Genomic DNA, 19,902 nt, shown 5'->3' on the forward strand with positions numbered 1-19,902 from the left:
AATGGATCATTAAATTAGCGGAAAACTACAACATTTTGTCTATTGCATCCTTATTGATTATTTCAAGACACAAACCCCCCTCTCTCGCCTCATTTTGTTTGTTTCCATCCCTTCTGGTAGTTTTCTTTGAGAAACTGATTCCCATTAAAAAATATTGACTCTGGTTCTAAAACATTTCTCTTTCTAATTTCCCCTTTAATTGGACGTGTAATTATTTTTCACCAGTGCCCTTAAAGTTTTAAGGTCCTTCACTGCTTTATTCACATTTTTAGAAGGGTAACATGCTGGAATCTTTCAAAAGGCTTTTGGGTAGGTGGATGTATAGGAAAGATTTAGGACAAACACTGGCAAGTGGGACTAGTGTAGATGGGGCACCTTGGTTGGCATGGGCAAGCTGGGCTGAAGGGCCTATTTCCCTGTTATATGACATTTGGACAGGGACATGTATAGAAAAGGTTTAGAGGGATATGGAACCAACGCAGGCAAAGATGGGGCATCTTTGGTGGCATGGGCGAGTTGGACCGAAGGGTCCATTTCTGTGCCGTGTGACCAACCACTCAATGGGTCAGTCAGCAGTGGAGGGTAGAGAAGCAGAGCTGATGCTTTGCTTTGGAACCGTCCATAGTCCAGTACTCAGAATTATCTACCAAGCAATCCAAGGAGAAGCCGCTTTGCCAAGGTCCAACAATTCGCAATGTTTCCACCCAACACTTTTATGTTGACGATGTGGTATCAGAAAGGAACTCGCTACCCAGGTGGTCACCAACACAATGCAATAGAAGTGTTGTCAATTCCAACATGAAGCTCATTCCAAATTTGGGTGTGAAGGGCGGCACAGTCGCAGAGCGATGAAGAGCTGCCTCACAGTGCCAGGGGCACTGGTTCGATCCTGACCTCGAATGTGAGGGTGGGTCAAAACGTGGATCAGTCTGAAGAAGGGTCTCGACCCTCAAATAGCAGCAAATACTAGATCCAAACATCACCAGCCGATTTCTAAACACTTGGCCAACACTGGGCTTTTGATTCATGAACTGATAACTGCCAACTCCCCAGAGTCTAATATTAAAGTAAGTTATTAATAGAAATATGCATCTTTGATCTGTTGCTGCAATGATTTTTGTAGAATCTATAAATCTGTGTGGTTTTCAAAAAGTGGATAGACTTGTTTGAATTCACAAGGACACTATAATGTGCTGCAAATTACTTTTTGGTGACTTTGAAATCTATTAGTGGCTTAACAATCATCCATAAGCTCGCCATGTTATTTAGACATCATGCAATAGGCAGTGTTGCAGTGCTAATCTTTTAGGTGCCAGAGCAGCCGCTGTTAAATTCCCCGCTAGTGAAAATTCCCCGCTGTTTATTTTGGCGCTTTTGTTTTACACAGGTGCCAGAGTGGCGCTCCAGTGAGCTCCGGCAGCATCACACCCCTGACAATAGGTATTACATCTTAGGGACTTGTTAAGCAGAAGCAACAATGGCGCAGGGGTAGAGTTGCTGCCTTACAGTTTGATCCTGACTACGGTTGCTGTCTGTACAGAGTTTGACGGAGCTCAGAAACAGGCCTTTCAGCCCATTGAGTCCACGCCGACCGATGATAACCCCATACACTAACACTATCCAGACACTTGGGACCATTTTACAACTTACCAAAGCCAATTAACCTACAAATCTGCACGTCTTTGAGTGTGGGAGGAAGCCGGAGCACCTGGAGTAAACCCACGCGATCACAGGGAGAACGTCCAAACGCCATACAGACAGCACCCGTAGATAGGATCGAACCCAGGTCTCTGGCCCTGTAAGGCAGCAACTCTACCGCTGCGCCAACTTGCTGTTCTTTGACTTGAAATGTCGACTGTCTTTCATTTTGAACATTGGTACATGACCTGTTCAATTCCCAGTTATATTTCAGATTGTCTACGTCTGAGTGCTCTCGATTTTCAAGCACCAAATAGGATTCGTGTCGCGGTGTCTAACTGTGCCTTTGCTCCCTCACCAGGATTGCACCATCTGTATGGAGAGGCTGGTCAGTTCCTCAGGCTATGATGGGGTGCTGAATCTGAAGGGAGTGAAGTCGGAACTGGTGGGAAGGCTCAGCAAATGTAGCCACATGTACCATCTCCTGTGTCTGGTGGCCATGTACAACAACGGCAACAAGGTAAGGCCAACCGACCAGCCAGCACCACCCCCCCCCCCCCCCCCCCCCCCCTCCCTGAAACAGTACCAACCTCAGCTTGCAATTGCCCAAAATTATACTTACTTGTGCTGCAGCTAAGAAACTCTTTTGAGGAGACACAAGGAACTGCAAATGCTGGTTTACAAAAGTAAGGACACCAAGTGCTGAAGCAACTCCACAGGTCAGGCAGCATCTCTGGAGAACATGGATAGATGACATTTTGGATAGGAGATGTTTCAGGTCGGCATCCTTCTTCAGACTGATTGGAACGTTGAATAACTGCGCATACCCGCATTCTCTTATTTTAGATGTCAGGAGGGGAGCAAGAGCCATTGTGAGATCTTCCGATCACTGTCCATCAAAACTGTGTTGATCCAGCTGTCTATTGGCTGGACAGACTGTATATGGAGAGGACATCCCCTCTTGTGGGCAGATCGAGAGCAAGGGGCCCAGTCCACAAACAAAGCTTGAGACGGGGGTCAGGTGAATTTTTCCTGAAGATCACGAGTCATTGAAACTCTCCTCCATCCAAGGGCAATGGAAGTAGAGTCATTGAATGCTTTCCAGTTAGACTTGGATAGATGTTTGGCAACTCAGTGGGGCGAAAGCTTGTCAGAACATGCAGGACTGCCTGTTTGAGATTCCCCATCAGATCACCTATGTTCTTGTTGATCAGGAAAGCAGGTACATTGGGGTCGAATGGTCTTTAACTCCTCCAAAATCAACCTCGTGATTTAAACTCATCCTTTAGCTGAGTTTTGTTTGCCAGACGATTTACGATAAGAAAATTCATGTTTTACAGTCACATCTATTTGCAATCTGGATAACTGGTATTGGAGATTGAAATTACGATACGATAGAACTTTATTTATCCCAGGAGGGAAATTACCCACCAAAGGCCCACAAATCAAGTGTTAGGTAAAAGTTAAATATGGGCATACATTCATAAAAGGTTCAACATGGAGCATCGGATGATAGCGCAAAACCCGGGCGTCATTTATTAGTGGGCATGGTCCGATTACAGGCCAAACATTAGTATTGCTGGAATCAATGGCGAACAGAGAGGAGGGGAGAAAAGTAATCTGGCAGAGTGCAGAGTGGAAGAAAGCCAAAAAAAGTGATGTTTGAATCACTCCAGTAGGTGACAAGAAAATATTTGTTCAAACATTGTAAATCTCTATCTGATTTTTCCTTTCACTTCACTCTGTGAAAGGGTTCACATTGAGAAGAGCAAGCGTGTTTATCAATAAATCTCAAACAACAACAACAGCAAAGTGGAGAGACTTATGGAATAATATGAACAATTTAATATAAAGTTCCATTAGGCCCGTTACTTGGCCCATGAATTACCGTAAATCAATTCCCACAAACAGAAATTCTACGTCATTAACAAAACAAATGTTGCAATACCTAATCCTCTGAGAAATGCCAGCAATATATTGAAATCATCCGCTCTTGTAATTCTCAGAGTAAACTAGTCTGACGTGTACTCTCTGCATGGTCACCATTTCCCAAGGTGTCTGCCCTCACAATTTGTAGGGTGCTTAGCTTAGAGATACCGGAGGAGGTAGTTGAGGCAGGCATTAACACAATGTTTAAGAAACATTTAGATAGGTTTAGAGGGATATGGGCCAAACGCAGGCAGGTGGGACTATGGTTGATGGGGCATGTTGGTTGGCTTGGGCAAGTTGGGCCGAAGGGCCTGTTTCCATGCTGTATATGTAGGAAAGAACTGCAGATGCTGGTTTAAATCGAAGGTAGACACAAAATGTTGGAGTAACTCAGTGGGACAGGCAGCATCTCTGAAGAGAACGAATGGGTGACGTTTGCCTGTGTAGTAACGTGTATATAAGAGAATGAGGTGATTTGGTGGTCACTCTGGTTCCAGGTGGCCATGGAATAAACAGCCTGGATTTAAGCTCCAGCTTTCAAACCTGTTAAACACGTGTACTTGTGGTCCGTCCAGAGTCATAACAAAGGTATAACAGATACCGGACCACAAAGTACAACAATTCCTTCTCTCCAGGGATGCTGCCTGTCCCGCTGAGTTACTCCAGCATTTTATGTCTACCTTCCATTATGTAGGACTCTATACAGCGTGGAAACTGGCCGTTCTGCCCAACAACTGCACGCCAACCAACGATCAAACGTTCGCTCTAGTTCTATGTTATCCCACTTTCTCATCCGCTCCCTGCACACTAGGGGCAATTTACAGAGGGCTAATTAACCTACAAACCCACATGATTTCGGGATATGGGAAGAACTCGGAGCACCCAGACGAAAGCCACGTGGTCACAGGGAGAACGTGCAAACTCTGCACAGCTGGAACCATAGTCAGGATCAAACCCAGGTCTCTGGCGCTGTGAAGCAGCAACTCTACCGCTGCACCAATGGGGCATCGTTCTGAACGCTTGTTGTCATGCAACCCAGAAATTGATGGAGCGCTACACGAACAGAGTTTCAACATGCCATCAAAAGAAGAAATGCTAGAAATACTCAGCGCACCAAACTCAGAGTAGTTCCAATATTTTCTCTTCTATTTAAGTCTTTTCGCATTGCAGCCTTTTTGCTTTTCTACGTGATCTCCTCCAACCTGTACACAAACGATTTAGCAATACTCAGTCTGAAGAAGGGTCACGACCCAAAACATCCTTTGTTCATTCCCTCCACAGATGCTGCCTGACCTGCTGAGTTCTTCCTGCACTCTGGGTTTTGCTCAAGATCCCAATGTCTGCAGTCTCATGGTCCTATTTAACAATATTTGCACCAATTGACTGGGTACACTGCCACATCTTAAAGATTTATTTACTTCACCAGTAGCTCACAGCGGCTGCCATCTCTGAAATACTATACAGTTACTCAGGTCATTCCAAGAACCCCTCTGAAACCCATAACCCCACCATCCGCAGCTCTCTCTCTCCAAATCGTACATCACACCGACTTGGAACAACATTACTGTTTCATTATCATTACACAGTCTCAATCCTGGAACTCCCATCCCAACAGCTGGGAGGATACCAGTGGTTTAGAACCCTTCATCTTCTCAAGGACATTAAGGGAAAGGCAATACTCACACCCTTGAAGTCTGAAAACCACCAGGTTCCAGAGCAATTTCTTCCCAACAACCATCAGGCTCTTGAACACAGCACAACACTAACCTCCACCATGAACTATGGACTGTCTTTGGTTGCACGAAAGACTTTGGGATTTTTTTTTTCCCACTAGCATTGTGGCTATTAATTATCAAAATAAAATCAATAAGTAATATATTTTCTATGTGTATTGCCTTCACGGGCCTGTTAAGCTGCTGCAAGAAAGAATTTCAGTGTTCTGTTGTCGGTACATGTAACAATTAAACACTCTTAACTATTCAATTTTGATTTGCTCAAAGGTGTTTAATTGTCATATGTACTGGCAATAGAACACATATCAATTAGACAGGACAGTATTTATGTCATGTAGAAACAAGGAACTGCAGATGTGTTTACAGATGAAGACACAAAGTGCTGGAGTAATTCAGCAGGTCAGGCAGCAACGCAGGAGAACATAGACAGGCGACATTTCAGGTTGGGACCCTTCTTCAGTCTGATTGCAGTAGGGGGGAGAAAGCTTGAAGACTTTGTCCCATCCCCACCTCTCTTTCATCTTTCCTCTCCTTCCCCCACCCGCGCCCGCCTCCCCCCCACACACAATCAGTCTGAAGAAGTGTCCCGACCCGAAATGTCACCTATCTCTGATCTTCCTGAGATGCTGCCTGACCCGCTGAGTTACTCCAGCACACTGTCTCTCAATATCTATGCCACATTTAATGTGACAATTAAAACTTGACATAATTGAACATCAATATGACACCAAGATAACTTGTTTCAGAATCAGAGACCTTTGTAAGCATTTGGAGTGAAGAATGTAACGTTATATAAATCCCAAGCACAGAAGGATATTGAGTAGATTGGCTTTGCAAGTGAAAGGGTGTGGGGGTTAATGTGATTTCCCGTGTTCAGGACGGCAGCCTGCAATGCCCCACCTGCAAGGCTATCTATGGTGAGAAAACTGGAACACAGCCACCTGGGAAGATGGAATACCATGTGATCCCACATTCATTGCCAGGATACCCCGAGTTCAAAACCATCCGCATTGTCTACGACATCCCAGCAGGACTACAGGTGAACAATACTTTTAACTTTTTCACATCTTAATAATAATAATATAATAATATGCCTTTATTGTCATTGTACACAAGGTACAACGAAATTAGAAATGCTACAACTGATAACAGTGCGACAGTGCAGAGACAATTGCACAGACATACGAACCAACACAACAAATGCCAGTATCATATAAAAAAACGATTTAAAATCCTAATAAATAATGAGTGGGTTAAACACTTAAAAATTCTTAAAAGAAAGTTTCTTTTTTGAAAATGATAGTAGCCGAATCATGTGCTTCCTTCCGTTCACTGTTCTTATTGCCCAGGGAAAGTTCTTGAGTCGATTTGTCCTGGCCCTTAGGCTCCTGTAGCGCCTCCCAGAGGGCAGGAGAACAAACAATTCGTGCCCCGGGTGAGTGCTGTCCTTGATTATGACTCTGGCCCTGTTCAGACAGCGCGAGCTGGTGATGTTCTTCAGAGAGGGTAGTGGACAGCCGATGATTTTCTCTGCTGTCCTGATGACCTTTTGGAGGGCCTTCTGGTCTGCAGCCGAGCAGCCAGCATACCACACAATGGTGCAGTATGCCAGTATGCTCTCGATGGTGGAGCGGTAGAAGGTCACCAGCAGATTCTCCTTCAGTCTGTTTTTCCGAAGTAATCTTAGGAAATGCAGTCTCTGCTGTGACTTTTTCACTACCGCCTTGGTATTTGCAGTCCAGGTGAGGTCCTGGGAGATGGTGGTCCCTAGGAACTTGAAGGTGGAGACCCTCTCCACTTACTCCCCATTTATATGAAGTGGGATGGAAGCCGCTCTTTGTTTCCTGAAGTCCAGCACTATTTCTTTTGTCTTGCTAGTGTTTAGTGCTAGATTATTTGCCTCGGACCTCATCTCTGTGCGCAGACTCATCCCCTCCAGTGATCAGACCGACCACAGTTGTGTCGTCTGCAAATTTGATGATAGAATTGGAGGGGTGGATAGGAGTGCAGTCGTGTGTGTACAGAACATAGAGGAGGGGGCTCAGCACACAGCCCTGCGGGGAGCCAATGCTAAGCGTAATGGTGGAGGAGCTGTGGGGGCCGATCTTAACAGATTGTGGGCAGTTTGTGAGGAAGTCTCTTATCCAGGCGCAGATGGATGGGGAGAAACCCAGGTTATTGTACAGCTTGTCCACTAGTATGCCTGGGATGATTGTATTGAATGCCGAGCTGTAGTCTATGAAAAGCATTCTTACATAGGTCCCCGGGCGATCCAGGTGGCTCAGTGCAGTTTAGAGGGCAGTATTGATGGCGTCTTCTGTAGATCTGTTTGCACGATAGGCAAACTGATGAGGGTCAAAGCTGGGAGGAAGGATGGCGTTGATGTGCTGTGCCACAAGCTTTTCAAAACATTTCATCACAACAGATGTGAGGGCTATTGGTCTGTAGTCATTTAGACCATCTTGCGCTGGTTTGTTTAGCTATAGGGTCACACAGCAGGGAAACAAACCCTTCGGCCCATCCCATCCCATCCATGCCGGCCAAGGTGCACCACCTAAGCTCGTCCCATTTGTTTGGGTTTGGCCCAATCTTTTTTTTAAAATCCATTTACAAATATTGTAAATCAAGACTATCTTATTTGAGGGTAGTAAAAATGAACTGCAGGTGCTGGTTACATTTTTAAAAAAAGATACAAATTGCTGGAGTGACTCAGTGCACTTTGTCGAACTTAGAGTTTCAACTGAAATAGTAACTTGATCTATGCAATAATACCATTTCGTTGGCACAAGTTATATACATACACATTCTCCATATTTAGTACAAAAATAAGAGAGAATATTGTGCTCAGTTTTGGTCACGCTGCTGCAGGAGAGATGCCATTAATCGGAAAAGGGTGCAGTCAAGATTTAGGAACATGTTGCCAGGTCTCAAGGGCCTGTATGATAGGGAGAGGTTGGGCAGAAGAGGAGTTTGTTCCTTTGAGCGCAGGAGGCTGAAGGGCATAGACAAGGTGAATGCACAGGGTCTTTTTCCCCCAGGGTAGGGGAATCAAGAACCAGAGGACATATGTTTAAGGTGAGAGAAGAAAGATTTACTAGGAACCTGATGGGCAAGTTTTTCACAGAGAGGATGGTCGTTATGAAACGAGCTGCCTGAGGAAGTAGTTGAGCCAGGTACAATAAGAACATATACATATAAGGAACTTGGAGAGGTTCATGTTAGGAAAGATTTCGAGATATGGACCAAATGGGGGGAAATGGGACTAGCTCAGATGGGGCATCTAGGTTGGCATGGATGGATTGGGCCGAAGGACCCGTTTCTGTGCTATATGACTCCGATATAGAATAGAGCAAACAAGAATGATTCAGCCACTGGATCTTACAATAGACAATAGGTGCAGGAGGAGGCCATTCGGCCCTTCGAGCCAGCACCGCCATTCAATGTGATCATGGCTGATCATTCTCAATCAGTACCCCGTTCCTGCCTTCTCCCCATACCCCCTGACTCCGCTATCCTTAAGAGCTCTATCTAGCTCTCTCTTGAATGCATTCAGAGAATTGGCCTCCACTGCCTTCTGAGGCAGAGAATTCCACAGATTCACAACTCTCTGACTGAAAAAGTTTTTCCTCATCTCAGTTCTAAATGGCCTACCCCTTATTCTTAAACTGTGGCCCCTTGTTCTGGACTCCCCCAACATTGGGAACATGTTTCCTACCTCTAACGTGTCCAACCCCTTAATAATCTTATACGTTTCGATAAGATCTCCTCTCATCCTTCTAAATTCCAGTGTATACAAGCCTAGTCGCTCCAGTCTTTCAACATATGACAGTCCCGCCATTCCGGGAATTAACCTAGTAAACCTACGCTGCACGCCCTCAATAGCAAGAATATCCTCTTCTACATATCCTGACCTTTGGCCCACAGTGTCCACGCCGACCAGCGATCATCCCGTACACTAGCACTATCCTACACACTAGGGACAATTTACAGAAGCCAATTAATCTACAGACCTGCACGTCTTTGGAGTTTGGAAGGAAATCGGAGCGCCCGGAGAATGTATAAACTCCATACAGATAACACCCATAGTCAGGATTGGACCCCAGTGTCTGGAGCTTTAAGGCAGCAACTGTACAGCTGCGCCACCGGGCCGCCCCTGTTAATTTTGTCATCATTCTTTTACAACAGTACACCTCTGATGTGTAGTGCTCTGTCCTGGTGGATGAGTCTCTCTGCAGGCAATGTGAGGATGCAAGATTATCTCAGTTGCTCCATTGCTTGCATGATGATCCAGTTTCCTTATCGTTCCCTTTTGATCATGCACAGGGCGTTGAACACCCCAACCCAGGGAAGAGGTTCACTGCCAGAGGATTTCCACGGCACTGCTACCTGCCCGACAATGACAAAGGACGCAAGGTAAGACACGATCATCTCCTTGTCTTTGCACCAGCATGACCAAACACTCCAGTCATCCGGGTGAACTGAATTTGAAATCTAGAATAACAACCATCGCTTTGTACGTCATCAAGATTATTGAACTAAGCTCTTGTCCGCCTGTGGGCTGCAGGAGTCTTGGGATCACAGAACAGCTACCCCACCTTCACGTTGCCTCGGCAAGGCCACCAGCCTAATCAAGGACCGGTTTCACACTGCCACGTCTTTCCTCTTCCATCAGGCAAAAGGTATAGAAGTGTGAAAACGCACACCTCCAGATTCAGGGATGGTTCCTTCCCAGCTGTTATCAGGCACCTCTCACCAATTAGAGAGCAGTCGTGACCTATCATCTACCCCATTGGAAACCCTCGAGCCACCTTTAATCGGACTTTACCTTGCACTAAACGTTATTTCCTTTGTCTGTACACTGTGGACAGTGATTGTAACAACGTATAGTCTTGTTACTGACTGGATAACATGCAAAACAAAGCTTTTCACTGTACCTTTGGTACATGTAGTCAGGATAATAATCCTAAACTAACGAAAAGATGTCAGCTAAGTGTCTCTGGCAGTCCAACAATTAACCAGGCAGCCAGATCCCACCTTTCTGCACTGAGTCCCCAGCCCTGCAAGTCATTGCCCATTAATCACACACCCAACCCAACACATGCAAATTGGAGAAACAGCACTTCATATTTTGGTTGGGCAGCTTACAAACCAGCGGCATGAATATTGATTTTGCTAATTTCAAGTTATCCTTGCATTCCCCCTCTCTCCATCCCTCCCCCACTCTACTCATCCTACTAGCTTCACTGTTCGTATCCCCTCATTATCACCTTCACAGCCAAACAATGGACCATTGTGGGCACTTTGGCTGTCGTGCCAGCTCTGATTTGTTTTGAACCTTTTCATCCCTCTAGTTTCCCTCTCCCCTGAATCTCAGTCTGAAGCAAGATCTCGACCCGAAACGTCACCTATTTCTTTTCTCCAGAGATGCTATCTGACCCGCTGAGTTACTCCAGCATTTTGTGTCTATCTTCCCAAAAACAAGTTCTAATACTTTCAGAGTGATGTGTCTGGGAATATTAAACTTGTTAGTTTCAAGATTTAGCATGGAAACAGCTCTTCGGCTCAGATTCAACACTGACCAATAATCACCAGTTCACACTAGTTCCATGTTATCCCACTGTCTCTTTCACTCCCTACACACCAGTGCCAATTTACAGAGGACCAATTAACCTACAAACCCACGTGTCTTTAGGATGTGGGAGGAAACCAGAGCAACCGGAGGAAATCCACAGGGAGAACGTGCAAACTCCACACAGACAGCACCCAGGGTCAGGCTGGAACCCAGGTGTCAGGCACTGTGGGCAGACGCTCTTCCAACTGCACCACTTTATCACCTACTTGTGTATCCCTGTGAACACATACATTACATTTAGCTCTTTAAATGCTAATTATCACTCTGCTATCTGCTGACAACCGCTCCTGATCGGCTAGTATGCCTGGCATGTGCCCCATTGATCAGTTTGATAGATTAAAATGCAACGTTCTGCAGGTCAGGTAGCAACTGTGGAGGAAATGGACAGGTGATGTTTCGGGGTCAGGACCCTTCTCCAGACTGATTCCGACCTGAATCACCATTTATCCATTCCCTCCACAGATGCGACCTGATGACCCCCTCCCCAACCTCTTTTCCCCTTGTAGCTGAAACCCTCCAATCCAGGCAGAATTCTGGTAAAGCTCCTCTGCATCCTCTCCATAGCTCCACGTTCCTCCAGTAATGGGACTACCAGAACTACACACAATACTCCATATGCAGCCTGACCAAATTCCTACAGAGCTGCATCATGACTTCATGACTCTTATACTCAGTGCCCCTAGCAATGAAGGCAAGCATACTGTACGCCTTCTTTACCACCCTATCTACTTGCGTTGCCACTTTCAGCGAGCTGTGGACTTGGACTTCCACGGTCCCTCTGCACGTCAATGCGGGTCAGGGTCTTGCCATTAACTGTAGCCGTCATTTTGTAGATCCTGAAGCTGCTGATTGTGGCGTGGGACCGCAGGCTGATATTCACCATCGGAACATCCAACACCACTGGCGAAACGGATACAGTGGTGTGGAACGAAATCCATCACAAAACAGAGTTTGGATCAAATTTAACTGGACATGGCTACGCAGATCCCAACTATTTGGACAACGTGTTGGCGGAGTTATCAGCCCAAGGGGTCATGGAGGACTGTATAAAGGACTGAGGAAGGGATTAGAAGCAGCAGCCGATAAGGACGTTGGCCATTGAAGATTACACCCTGTAAAGTACGTTACCAGGGTTCAAATATGCTTTGCTTTACTGCCTTGGCCACTACTTTGTTAACTCCAGTTCGGGCTAGTTAAAGGCAGACTGCGTCGGCCTGATTCAGTTTATTGGTGGCAAGTTACAGTGACATACTGTGCAAGTCTACATCTGTTATTTCTCGTGGAAAGACCCACACAACATTAATAATTGGGGAGGCAGGTAAATCAAGAATAAGAGAACAGAGAGGGTCGTCGAGTTGACGGTCGCTTGCACTGGTCAATCCTTCAAATAAAAGAACAGACATGCTTTTTTTTTGCGGTTGGATTGTGCACTGTGCCCTTCCTGCCGTGTTGCAACCATCTTGCGCAGAGGCAAAAATACTAAGCACTCCTGGTTAGCTGTAGGAACTCTGGCATCCGCCAGCACTTCGCTTTCTAGAGGTCACAAGCCCCGTGTGTGAAACCTGCGGTATTTTTCTTTTCACAAGCAAGGTGTGCACATCTCTCAGGAATGTTGGTCTTTTTGCTTGTACGTGTCACTGTAAATGGTGTACAGTGGAGGGGCAGGAGGGAAAAGCAAAGAAGCTTTGCATGTGAAAACTGGATGGCTTTTTTTTTTTTTTTAAGTGCCCATTATCTTATTTTAATCAAAGAGGACAGCAACACCATGGAGCGTTTAAACAACAAACAAAAAAGTTTTGACGAAGGTAGTTTAAAATTTAAAAGACACTGCTTATTAAAGTGTTATTCGGAAATAACTAAGGGCTTGTTCTGTGTTTTAAGGTCTGTCGCGTTACTCCATTTGTCCAGCTAAGTATTAGTGTCCTGGTGGTTCATGCTGCATGTCAGTAGCAAATAAATACATACCTCCTCCGATGAGGCTGTTTATTTAAAGTTAACTTTTCTATCTATAGATGTTGCTATACTTCAGAGCGAACTACATCTGTGTCTTATCTGCATCATTTACATCTACTGTGCTCGAGACTCTTTCTTCTGTTTATGAGGTTTGCAGTGAATGCATCCAAAACCAAATTATACTTTATCTTTAGATTCCTGTTTTTAATTTCCATATAAAGGACTCCCGAGTTCTCAATATACTTATTGGTCAGATTGTGCAAGAGGATTACTTCACTGGGGGATTTCTGGGATAACAATTTTTTTTTAAATTTAAAAAAAAGGACGTCAAAGGATACAAGAGTTATGCATCCAGCCCCAGAGTCGGAAAGGTGAAAATATTCCTGCCAAATGCAGTCACTGGCTCGGTAAATGAACGTCTACTGACATTCGGTTTGGGTTGTTCTCTCAAAGGCAAATTAGCTGGGATGCTACAGAGCTGTGAACTGTTTACAGAACGATGATTGCTGGAGAAATATTCAATATTATCCTGACAACTGCTGTCAAATCTATTATGTTCATAGTCAATACTGGCAGAAGTAACACTCAACAATCGCTGTTACTGCTAATTACGTTCTGGTGGCTGACTTGTGAGGTGTTCAACTTATGAGATTTATTGCCAAAAAAAAAATTTGAAGAGGAAATAAAATGTAATTGGAAGAGGAGCGTGATAGTCCCTTTAGGTTTTATAATGATCAACAAAATGTGCTTGGTAGTCAAAGTGTTTGAAAGGCATGGGATAGGACGGTTATCTCTCCTGTCTTATAGGACAAATTGGAAAGCAAATTTAAACTGTTACTTTGCTTTAAGCATTCAAATCAAAACTGGAGAACACTGAAGTTATCAAGTGTAGATGTGAAAAAAAAAGTCTCAACAAAACACCCTAAAGAATAAATTTAAATATATATCTTTTAGAATAGAAAGGGCTGTTCATGCTTATTATTAAACAGGAAAAGTAATACAACACAGGAATAGGTAAAAGGTGGGCAATGTAGGAATGGCCACAAAAAAAAACTTGCCTTGTTGATAGTGTTTGTCCATTTGAAAATGGTATCCTGATAAACTTAGAATGTAGAAACAAGGAATTACAGATGCTGGCTAATACACAAAAAGGATCCAAAGTGCTGGAGTAACTCAGCAGGTCAGGCAGCATCTCTGGACCTGAAACGTCACCTAGCCATGTTCTCCAGAGACGCTGCCTGACCTGCTGAGTTTCTCCAGTACTTTGTGGCCTAACCAACTTGTTCAACTCTAAAGTTATGCAGTCACAATCCAAGCCTCAGCCCAAGAACCGGCACAATAAATTCACCTATAGGACCAGCAAATGTAACATGTTTGATATCACAGAACACATGGTAAATCTGAATGCGTTAGCCACAGAACCTACTGCCATTGATGTGGCAACATTGGAGTCGCCAGCACCTGCCAAGCTGCTGGCTCTAATAGTGTAGATTCTGGAACAATTTTTAAGTAGAAACAAACATCAGAATAGCATTTGTAAATAGTGTATTGATGTGATGTGTTTTGAGCAGTGTAGGGAACAGCATCTGTTATCTGGACTGAGGCAAGTTCAATTAAATTAAAACATATTCCGTGTATAATTGTGTTGGACCCATGCATCTGAAATGTGCAAGGTAATTTCATTAACTCTCATTTGGAAAGTTGAATATAATCATTGTTATTTTAAGAACTTATGTCCAAAGATGTTAATGCAGAAGATGACAGATCATGTAATTTTATAATTGTATTTGCATAACAAACTGATTACGACCAGACCATCAAAGTGTATTCACTGGCAGTAATACTGAATCAAAATAGGTTAACAAGGTGAAGATTGAAACTCTGCTTTTTCTGAAAGGACAGGTGAGAATTTTTGTTAAAAGGAACATGTTATTCATTCTTCTTTCGTATGTCAACTACAACAATCAAAAGTGGCTTCAGAGTACCGTAGTTGACGCTTTGCTGCAAATGTTGCCAGTTCCGTAGAACTACCCAGGGTGGGCGACAAGGATGTAAAGCAGCTTCCACTCCATGTTCCTCATGTTACAGGGTCAGATTAGTGAAAGTAGCCCTGGCAATAAATATATTAAAAATTACCATTCTCGATATTTAAAAGTCCACTCTAAATCAGGAAGTCAAGAGCGTTTATTCACAAAATGCTGGAGTAACTCAGCAGGTCAGGCAGCATCTCGGGAGAGAAGGAATGGGTGACGTTTCGGGTCGAGACCCTTCTTCAGACTGATGTCAGGGGGGCGGGACAAAGGAAGGATATAGGTGGAGACAGGAAGATAGAGGGAGATCTGGGAAGGAGGAGGGGAAGGGAGGGACAGAGGAACTATCTAAAGTTGGGGAAGACGATGTTCATACCACTGGGCTGCAAACTGCCCAGGCGAAATATGAGGTGCTGTTCCTCCAATTTCCAGTGGGCCTCACTATGGCACTGGAGGAGGCCCATGACAGAAAGGTCAGACTGGGAATGGGAGGGGGAGTTGAAGTGCTCGGCCACCGGGAGATCAGTTTGGTGTTTAACTGTTATAAGTACCAACAGTAGAGCAAGGACATTCCTGCTGGCAGCAGCATGACAGGCCTGTGAACATAATACTATAGGTGACGTAATAAATTCAAATTACAATTGTATTGTCCAAATAATTAATTGAATTTCACTGATGTTTCACCAGTTTCACTGGTGTTACCAATTTCAGTTATAGAAGAACTGGTGTGAAGGGGTGATTGATGGTCAGTGGGGACCTGGTTGGCTGAAGGGCTTGTTTCTATGCTGCATCTCAAACTAAATAACATGTCTTCTTAAAACCATCCAGGCCAGAATGAAGGGGATCCAGTAAGAGTTGACCACTTTGTAGATATAGATATGATTAAGTCGTGTCATGTGCAGCAAATTTGTTAACATATTAGGATATTAAAAGCAAGCACTGATGACAGTTTGATTCATAACTCAATGTTGAGAGCAAATCAATGTAAGTGAATAAGAAAAGATAGAAATTAAAACTCGAATTCCAGCTCCCTGCTATATTGCACTTGACTGATTATTATATTTTCCCTCTCAGGATAGCATTTGCAATTTAGCACTTGATCTTAAACACCGAATATGTAATTAAGGTCACTTCTTGAGAGTAAATGCCCCCCAGAATGGTCCTTCCAAATGATGTGATCCTCAGTAATTCACAGATCCATTGACTGAGGCTTTTGCCCAAGATGTATTTCACACACATGCTATGAAAGTTAACATTGCATTGAAAATAGGCAGCATGACATGATCGTGGTAAATAATCATTTTCCCACTTTTAAAAAAAAAATCTCTTTATTTTTTTCCTTTTTTAACAAAAAACATTTTAGTTGACTCAATCCCGTGCCAACTGTGAGATTTTAAGAGTTCTCTACCATCCAATATCCAAAGTTTTCTATACATTCACTATTTGAATTTCAGTCCTGGAAAATGGCCATTCATTACATTGAAAAGTAACAAAGTTAAATGTCTTTCAAACCTTTGTTGGTTGTACCTGCATATTAAAAATAAATGGATAATAAGGTCAGTGTGATTGATGATACCCAGAGTGAGTGTATTAACACAGGCCAGTGGATGTGAAGCTTAAAGGATAGAGCACAACACTGATTTTTCTGTGCTATCAATTACTTATTAAATTCATGTCATAGGAGCAGAATTATGCCATTTGGTTCATCGTGTCTACTCCGCCATTCAATCATGGCTAATCCATCTTTCCTTCCCAGTGCCATTCTCCTGCCTTTCCCCCATAACCCTTGACACCCTTACTGATCAGAATCTGTCAATCTCCACCTTAAAAATACCCAATGGCTTGGCCTCAACAGCCGTCCGTGGCAATGAATTCCACAGATTCACCACCTTCTGACAAATAAATTCTTCCCCATCTCCTTTCTAATAGGCACATCAATGAATTAAAGCAGGCGGGGCATAAAGCCAGCATTCTACCCGACCCTGCCAGTTTCCAATGGTTCAGGCAAGTTAAGACTACAACTGCTCCCTATATCATGTGGTCTCAGAGAATATCTATGATGAACAAGGGCAGTTAAGTCAATATATTCAATAATAAGAAGATACAAGAGAATGCAGATGCTGGAATCTTGATCAAAACACAAAGTGCTGGAAGAACACAGCAGGTCAGGCAGCATCTGTGGAAGGAAAGGACAGCCGGTGTCTGACTGAAGAAGACAACGTTTGGGGTCAGGACCCGTCTTCATCCTGGCAATGTCTACCTACTCCCTCCGCAGATGCTTCCTGACCCGCTGAGTAACGCCCGCACTTTGTGTTGAGCTTCTCAGTAACTGATTCATTTCAAAATAATTTTTTTGAAATGTTCTAAAAATACAAGAGGAATAAAAAAAGAGAGAGCCTCAAAAGAAAATTAACTGCTTCAGAAGATCCTCATGCAGGTCATAATATTAAAGTGAAGGACAAAATGTGCACAGAAGTCAAACTTAAAAGAATCTCTGCTTTTGGAGTCTGCATTGTTAATAGCTCCATATTGTTAGATGGGACTTGTACTGGGAGGTCTTCAACCTCCTTTGCCACTCCCAGATCTGCTGTTTTCTTGCTGGGAAACAAGAAAACCAGGCAGCATGATGCAAGGCCATTGCAGCAAAACGCGGGCCCTGTCCCTGCAGACACGCGTGTATATTCCGTGTCCTTATTGGCAATGGCAACGGAGTGCCAGGTTGTTCCAATAACAAAGCAGATCGTTCTTTCAGAGCAGTTTGGCACAGACCCCGTCAGGAGGAGTGAACTTCACTTTATAAAAGCAGTTAAGACTGCCTGCTTAGAGATGCGTAAGAAAATAACTGCAGATGCTGGTTCAAATTGAAGGTAGACACAAAATGCTGGAGTAACTCAGGGGGTCAGGCAGCATCTCAGGAGAGAAGGAATGGGTGACGTTTCGGGTCCGAAACGTCACCCATTCCTTCTCTCCTGAGATGCTGCCTGACCCGCTGAGGTACTCCAGCATTTTGTGTCTGCCTGCTGAGAGATTATCTGTTGTCAGAAGGCAGTGGAGGCCAATTCTCTGAATGCATTCAAGAGAGAGCTAGATAGAGCTCTTAAGGATAGCGGAGTCAGGGGGTATGGGGAGAAGGCAAGAACGGGATACTGATTGAGAATGATCAGCCATGATCACATTGAATGGCGGTGCTGGCTCGAAGGGCCAAATGGCCTCCTCCTGCACCTATTGTCTAGGGAGGTTCGCGTGGCAATGCCTGTTTTAACAACAAAACTACCAGGCATACAGCATGGAAACAGGCCCTTCAGCCCAACTTAACCATGCCAACCAAGATGCCCTATCAAAGCTGTTCCCATATATTCCTCTAAAATGTTCCCATCCATGTACCTGTCCAAAATGTTCTAAAGATTGATGTTATACCTGCCCCAATTACTTCCTCTGGTAGTTCCTATCAGATACCCACCATCCTCTGTCTAAAATAGTTGCTCCTTAGCTTCCTATCAAATCTTTCCCTCTCATCTTTAGCCCATGACTTCCAGTTCTCAATGCTCCTTCACTGGGAAAAATCCCCTCATGATTTTACACATCTCTGCAAGATTACTCTTCAGCCTCCTGCGTTTCAACGAATAAAGTCCTAGCCTGCCCAACCTCTCCCTGAGGCTCAGACCCTCGAGTCCTGGCACCATCCTTGTAAATCACCTCTGCACCTTTTCCAGCTTAATCAAATCTCTCCCGGAGCACGGTGACCAAAACGGAACACAATACTCCAAATGCGGCCTCACCAACATCTTGCACAACAATAAAATAAAGAACTGGAACAGAATGATCATTTGCAAATGACTACTGTCAAGTGAAACTAAAAATGAGTTGCACAAAATAAGTACCTCCATTCAACCTAAACTTAAAGCCATTGCTGCGAATTCACCGAGTCACACCTTCTACAGCACGGCTACCCGGAAAGATTTGCCGAGAACCAGAGATCAAGCTTAAAATGTGTAGAAAAATAACTGCAGATGCTGGTCCAAATCGAAGGTATCACAAAATGCTGGAGTAACTCAGCAGGTCAGGCAGCATCTAGGAGAGAGGGAATGGGTGACGTTTCAGGTCGAGACCCTTCTTCAAGCTTAAAATGTTGTTTATTTTCTGGAATAAATGCAACTTCTGTCCGTCAAGTGAACAATAAGATCAGTTATCACACTTTAGTAGAAGCCAACATGGAATTATGTACATCCCAAAGCAATGGTTCAAATGGACTGACTGTGCAGCTTAGGATCCGAATACAACACTAAATACAAAACGACTATAAACAAAAACCATGTTAAAGTGCGAAGAAATCAACAAGTTTAGGCAACGCATGATAGGCAATTTTAATACCTTAAAGCAAAAGACTACTCTGAACACTGTCATATTAGTGTGTGAACTAGTATCTTTAGCAGATAACATGGTGGCGCAGCGGTAGAGTTACTGCCTTACAATGCCAGAAACCAGAGTTCGATCCCGGCCACCTCCGTCTGTATGGAGTTTGTACTTTTTCCCCCGCGACCTGCGTGGGTTTTCCTCCGGGCGCTCTGGTTTCTTCCCACACTCCAAAGACGTACAGGTTTGTAGGCTAATTGGCTTGGTATCATTGTAAATTGTCCCTAGTGTGCAGGATAGTGTTAGTGTGCGGGGATCGCTGGATGGCTTTTTTCCACACTGTATCTCGAAGCTCAATTTTAAAAAACCATATTAAAGTTCGATGAATCAACACGTTTAGACAATGCACGATAGGCCATTTTAATTAATACCTCGAAACACAAGAGCACCCTGAACATTGTCTTATGGAGGTGAATTTATATCGTGACCGGATAAGAGATAACACCCGTTTTAAATTTAAATTTGGCCAATTTGCACTTAAAAGTGTTTCTCCACAATCAGGTTAATGCAAAACCACCAAACGTGTCAAATGCTTCACGCCGAAAAAGGATGAGGTGTGTAAAAACTTGCATCC

General features: G+C 43.9%; 1 protein-coding gene across 2 annotated transcripts in view; it reads left to right on the forward strand.

Moving 5' to 3' along the window:
- dtx1 (deltex 1, E3 ubiquitin ligase) overlaps window positions 1-17,851 on the forward strand; it is a 178,234-nt gene extending 160,383 nt beyond the window's left edge. For both annotated transcript variants that reach the window (XM_078421549.1, XM_078421550.1), the window contains exons 6-9: window positions 2,000-2,158; window positions 6,178-6,339; window positions 9,624-9,713; window positions 11,766-17,851. In XM_078421549.1, the coding sequence (XP_078277675.1) occupies window positions 2,000-2,158; window positions 6,178-6,339; window positions 9,624-9,713; window positions 11,766-11,990 (636 nt within the window). In that variant the 3' untranslated portion in view covers window positions 11,991-17,851. The remainder of the gene's footprint in view (window positions 1-1,999; window positions 2,159-6,177; window positions 6,340-9,623; window positions 9,714-11,765) is intronic.
- The last annotated feature ends 2,051 nt before the right edge of the window (window positions 17,852-19,902 follow it).

Source organism: Rhinoraja longicauda, chromosome 25 (genome assembly GCF_053455715.1).
Source record: "Rhinoraja longicauda isolate Sanriku21f chromosome 25, sRhiLon1.1, whole genome shotgun sequence".
NCBI lineage: Eukaryota > Metazoa > Chordata > Chondrichthyes > Rajiformes > Arhynchobatidae > Rhinoraja > Rhinoraja longicauda.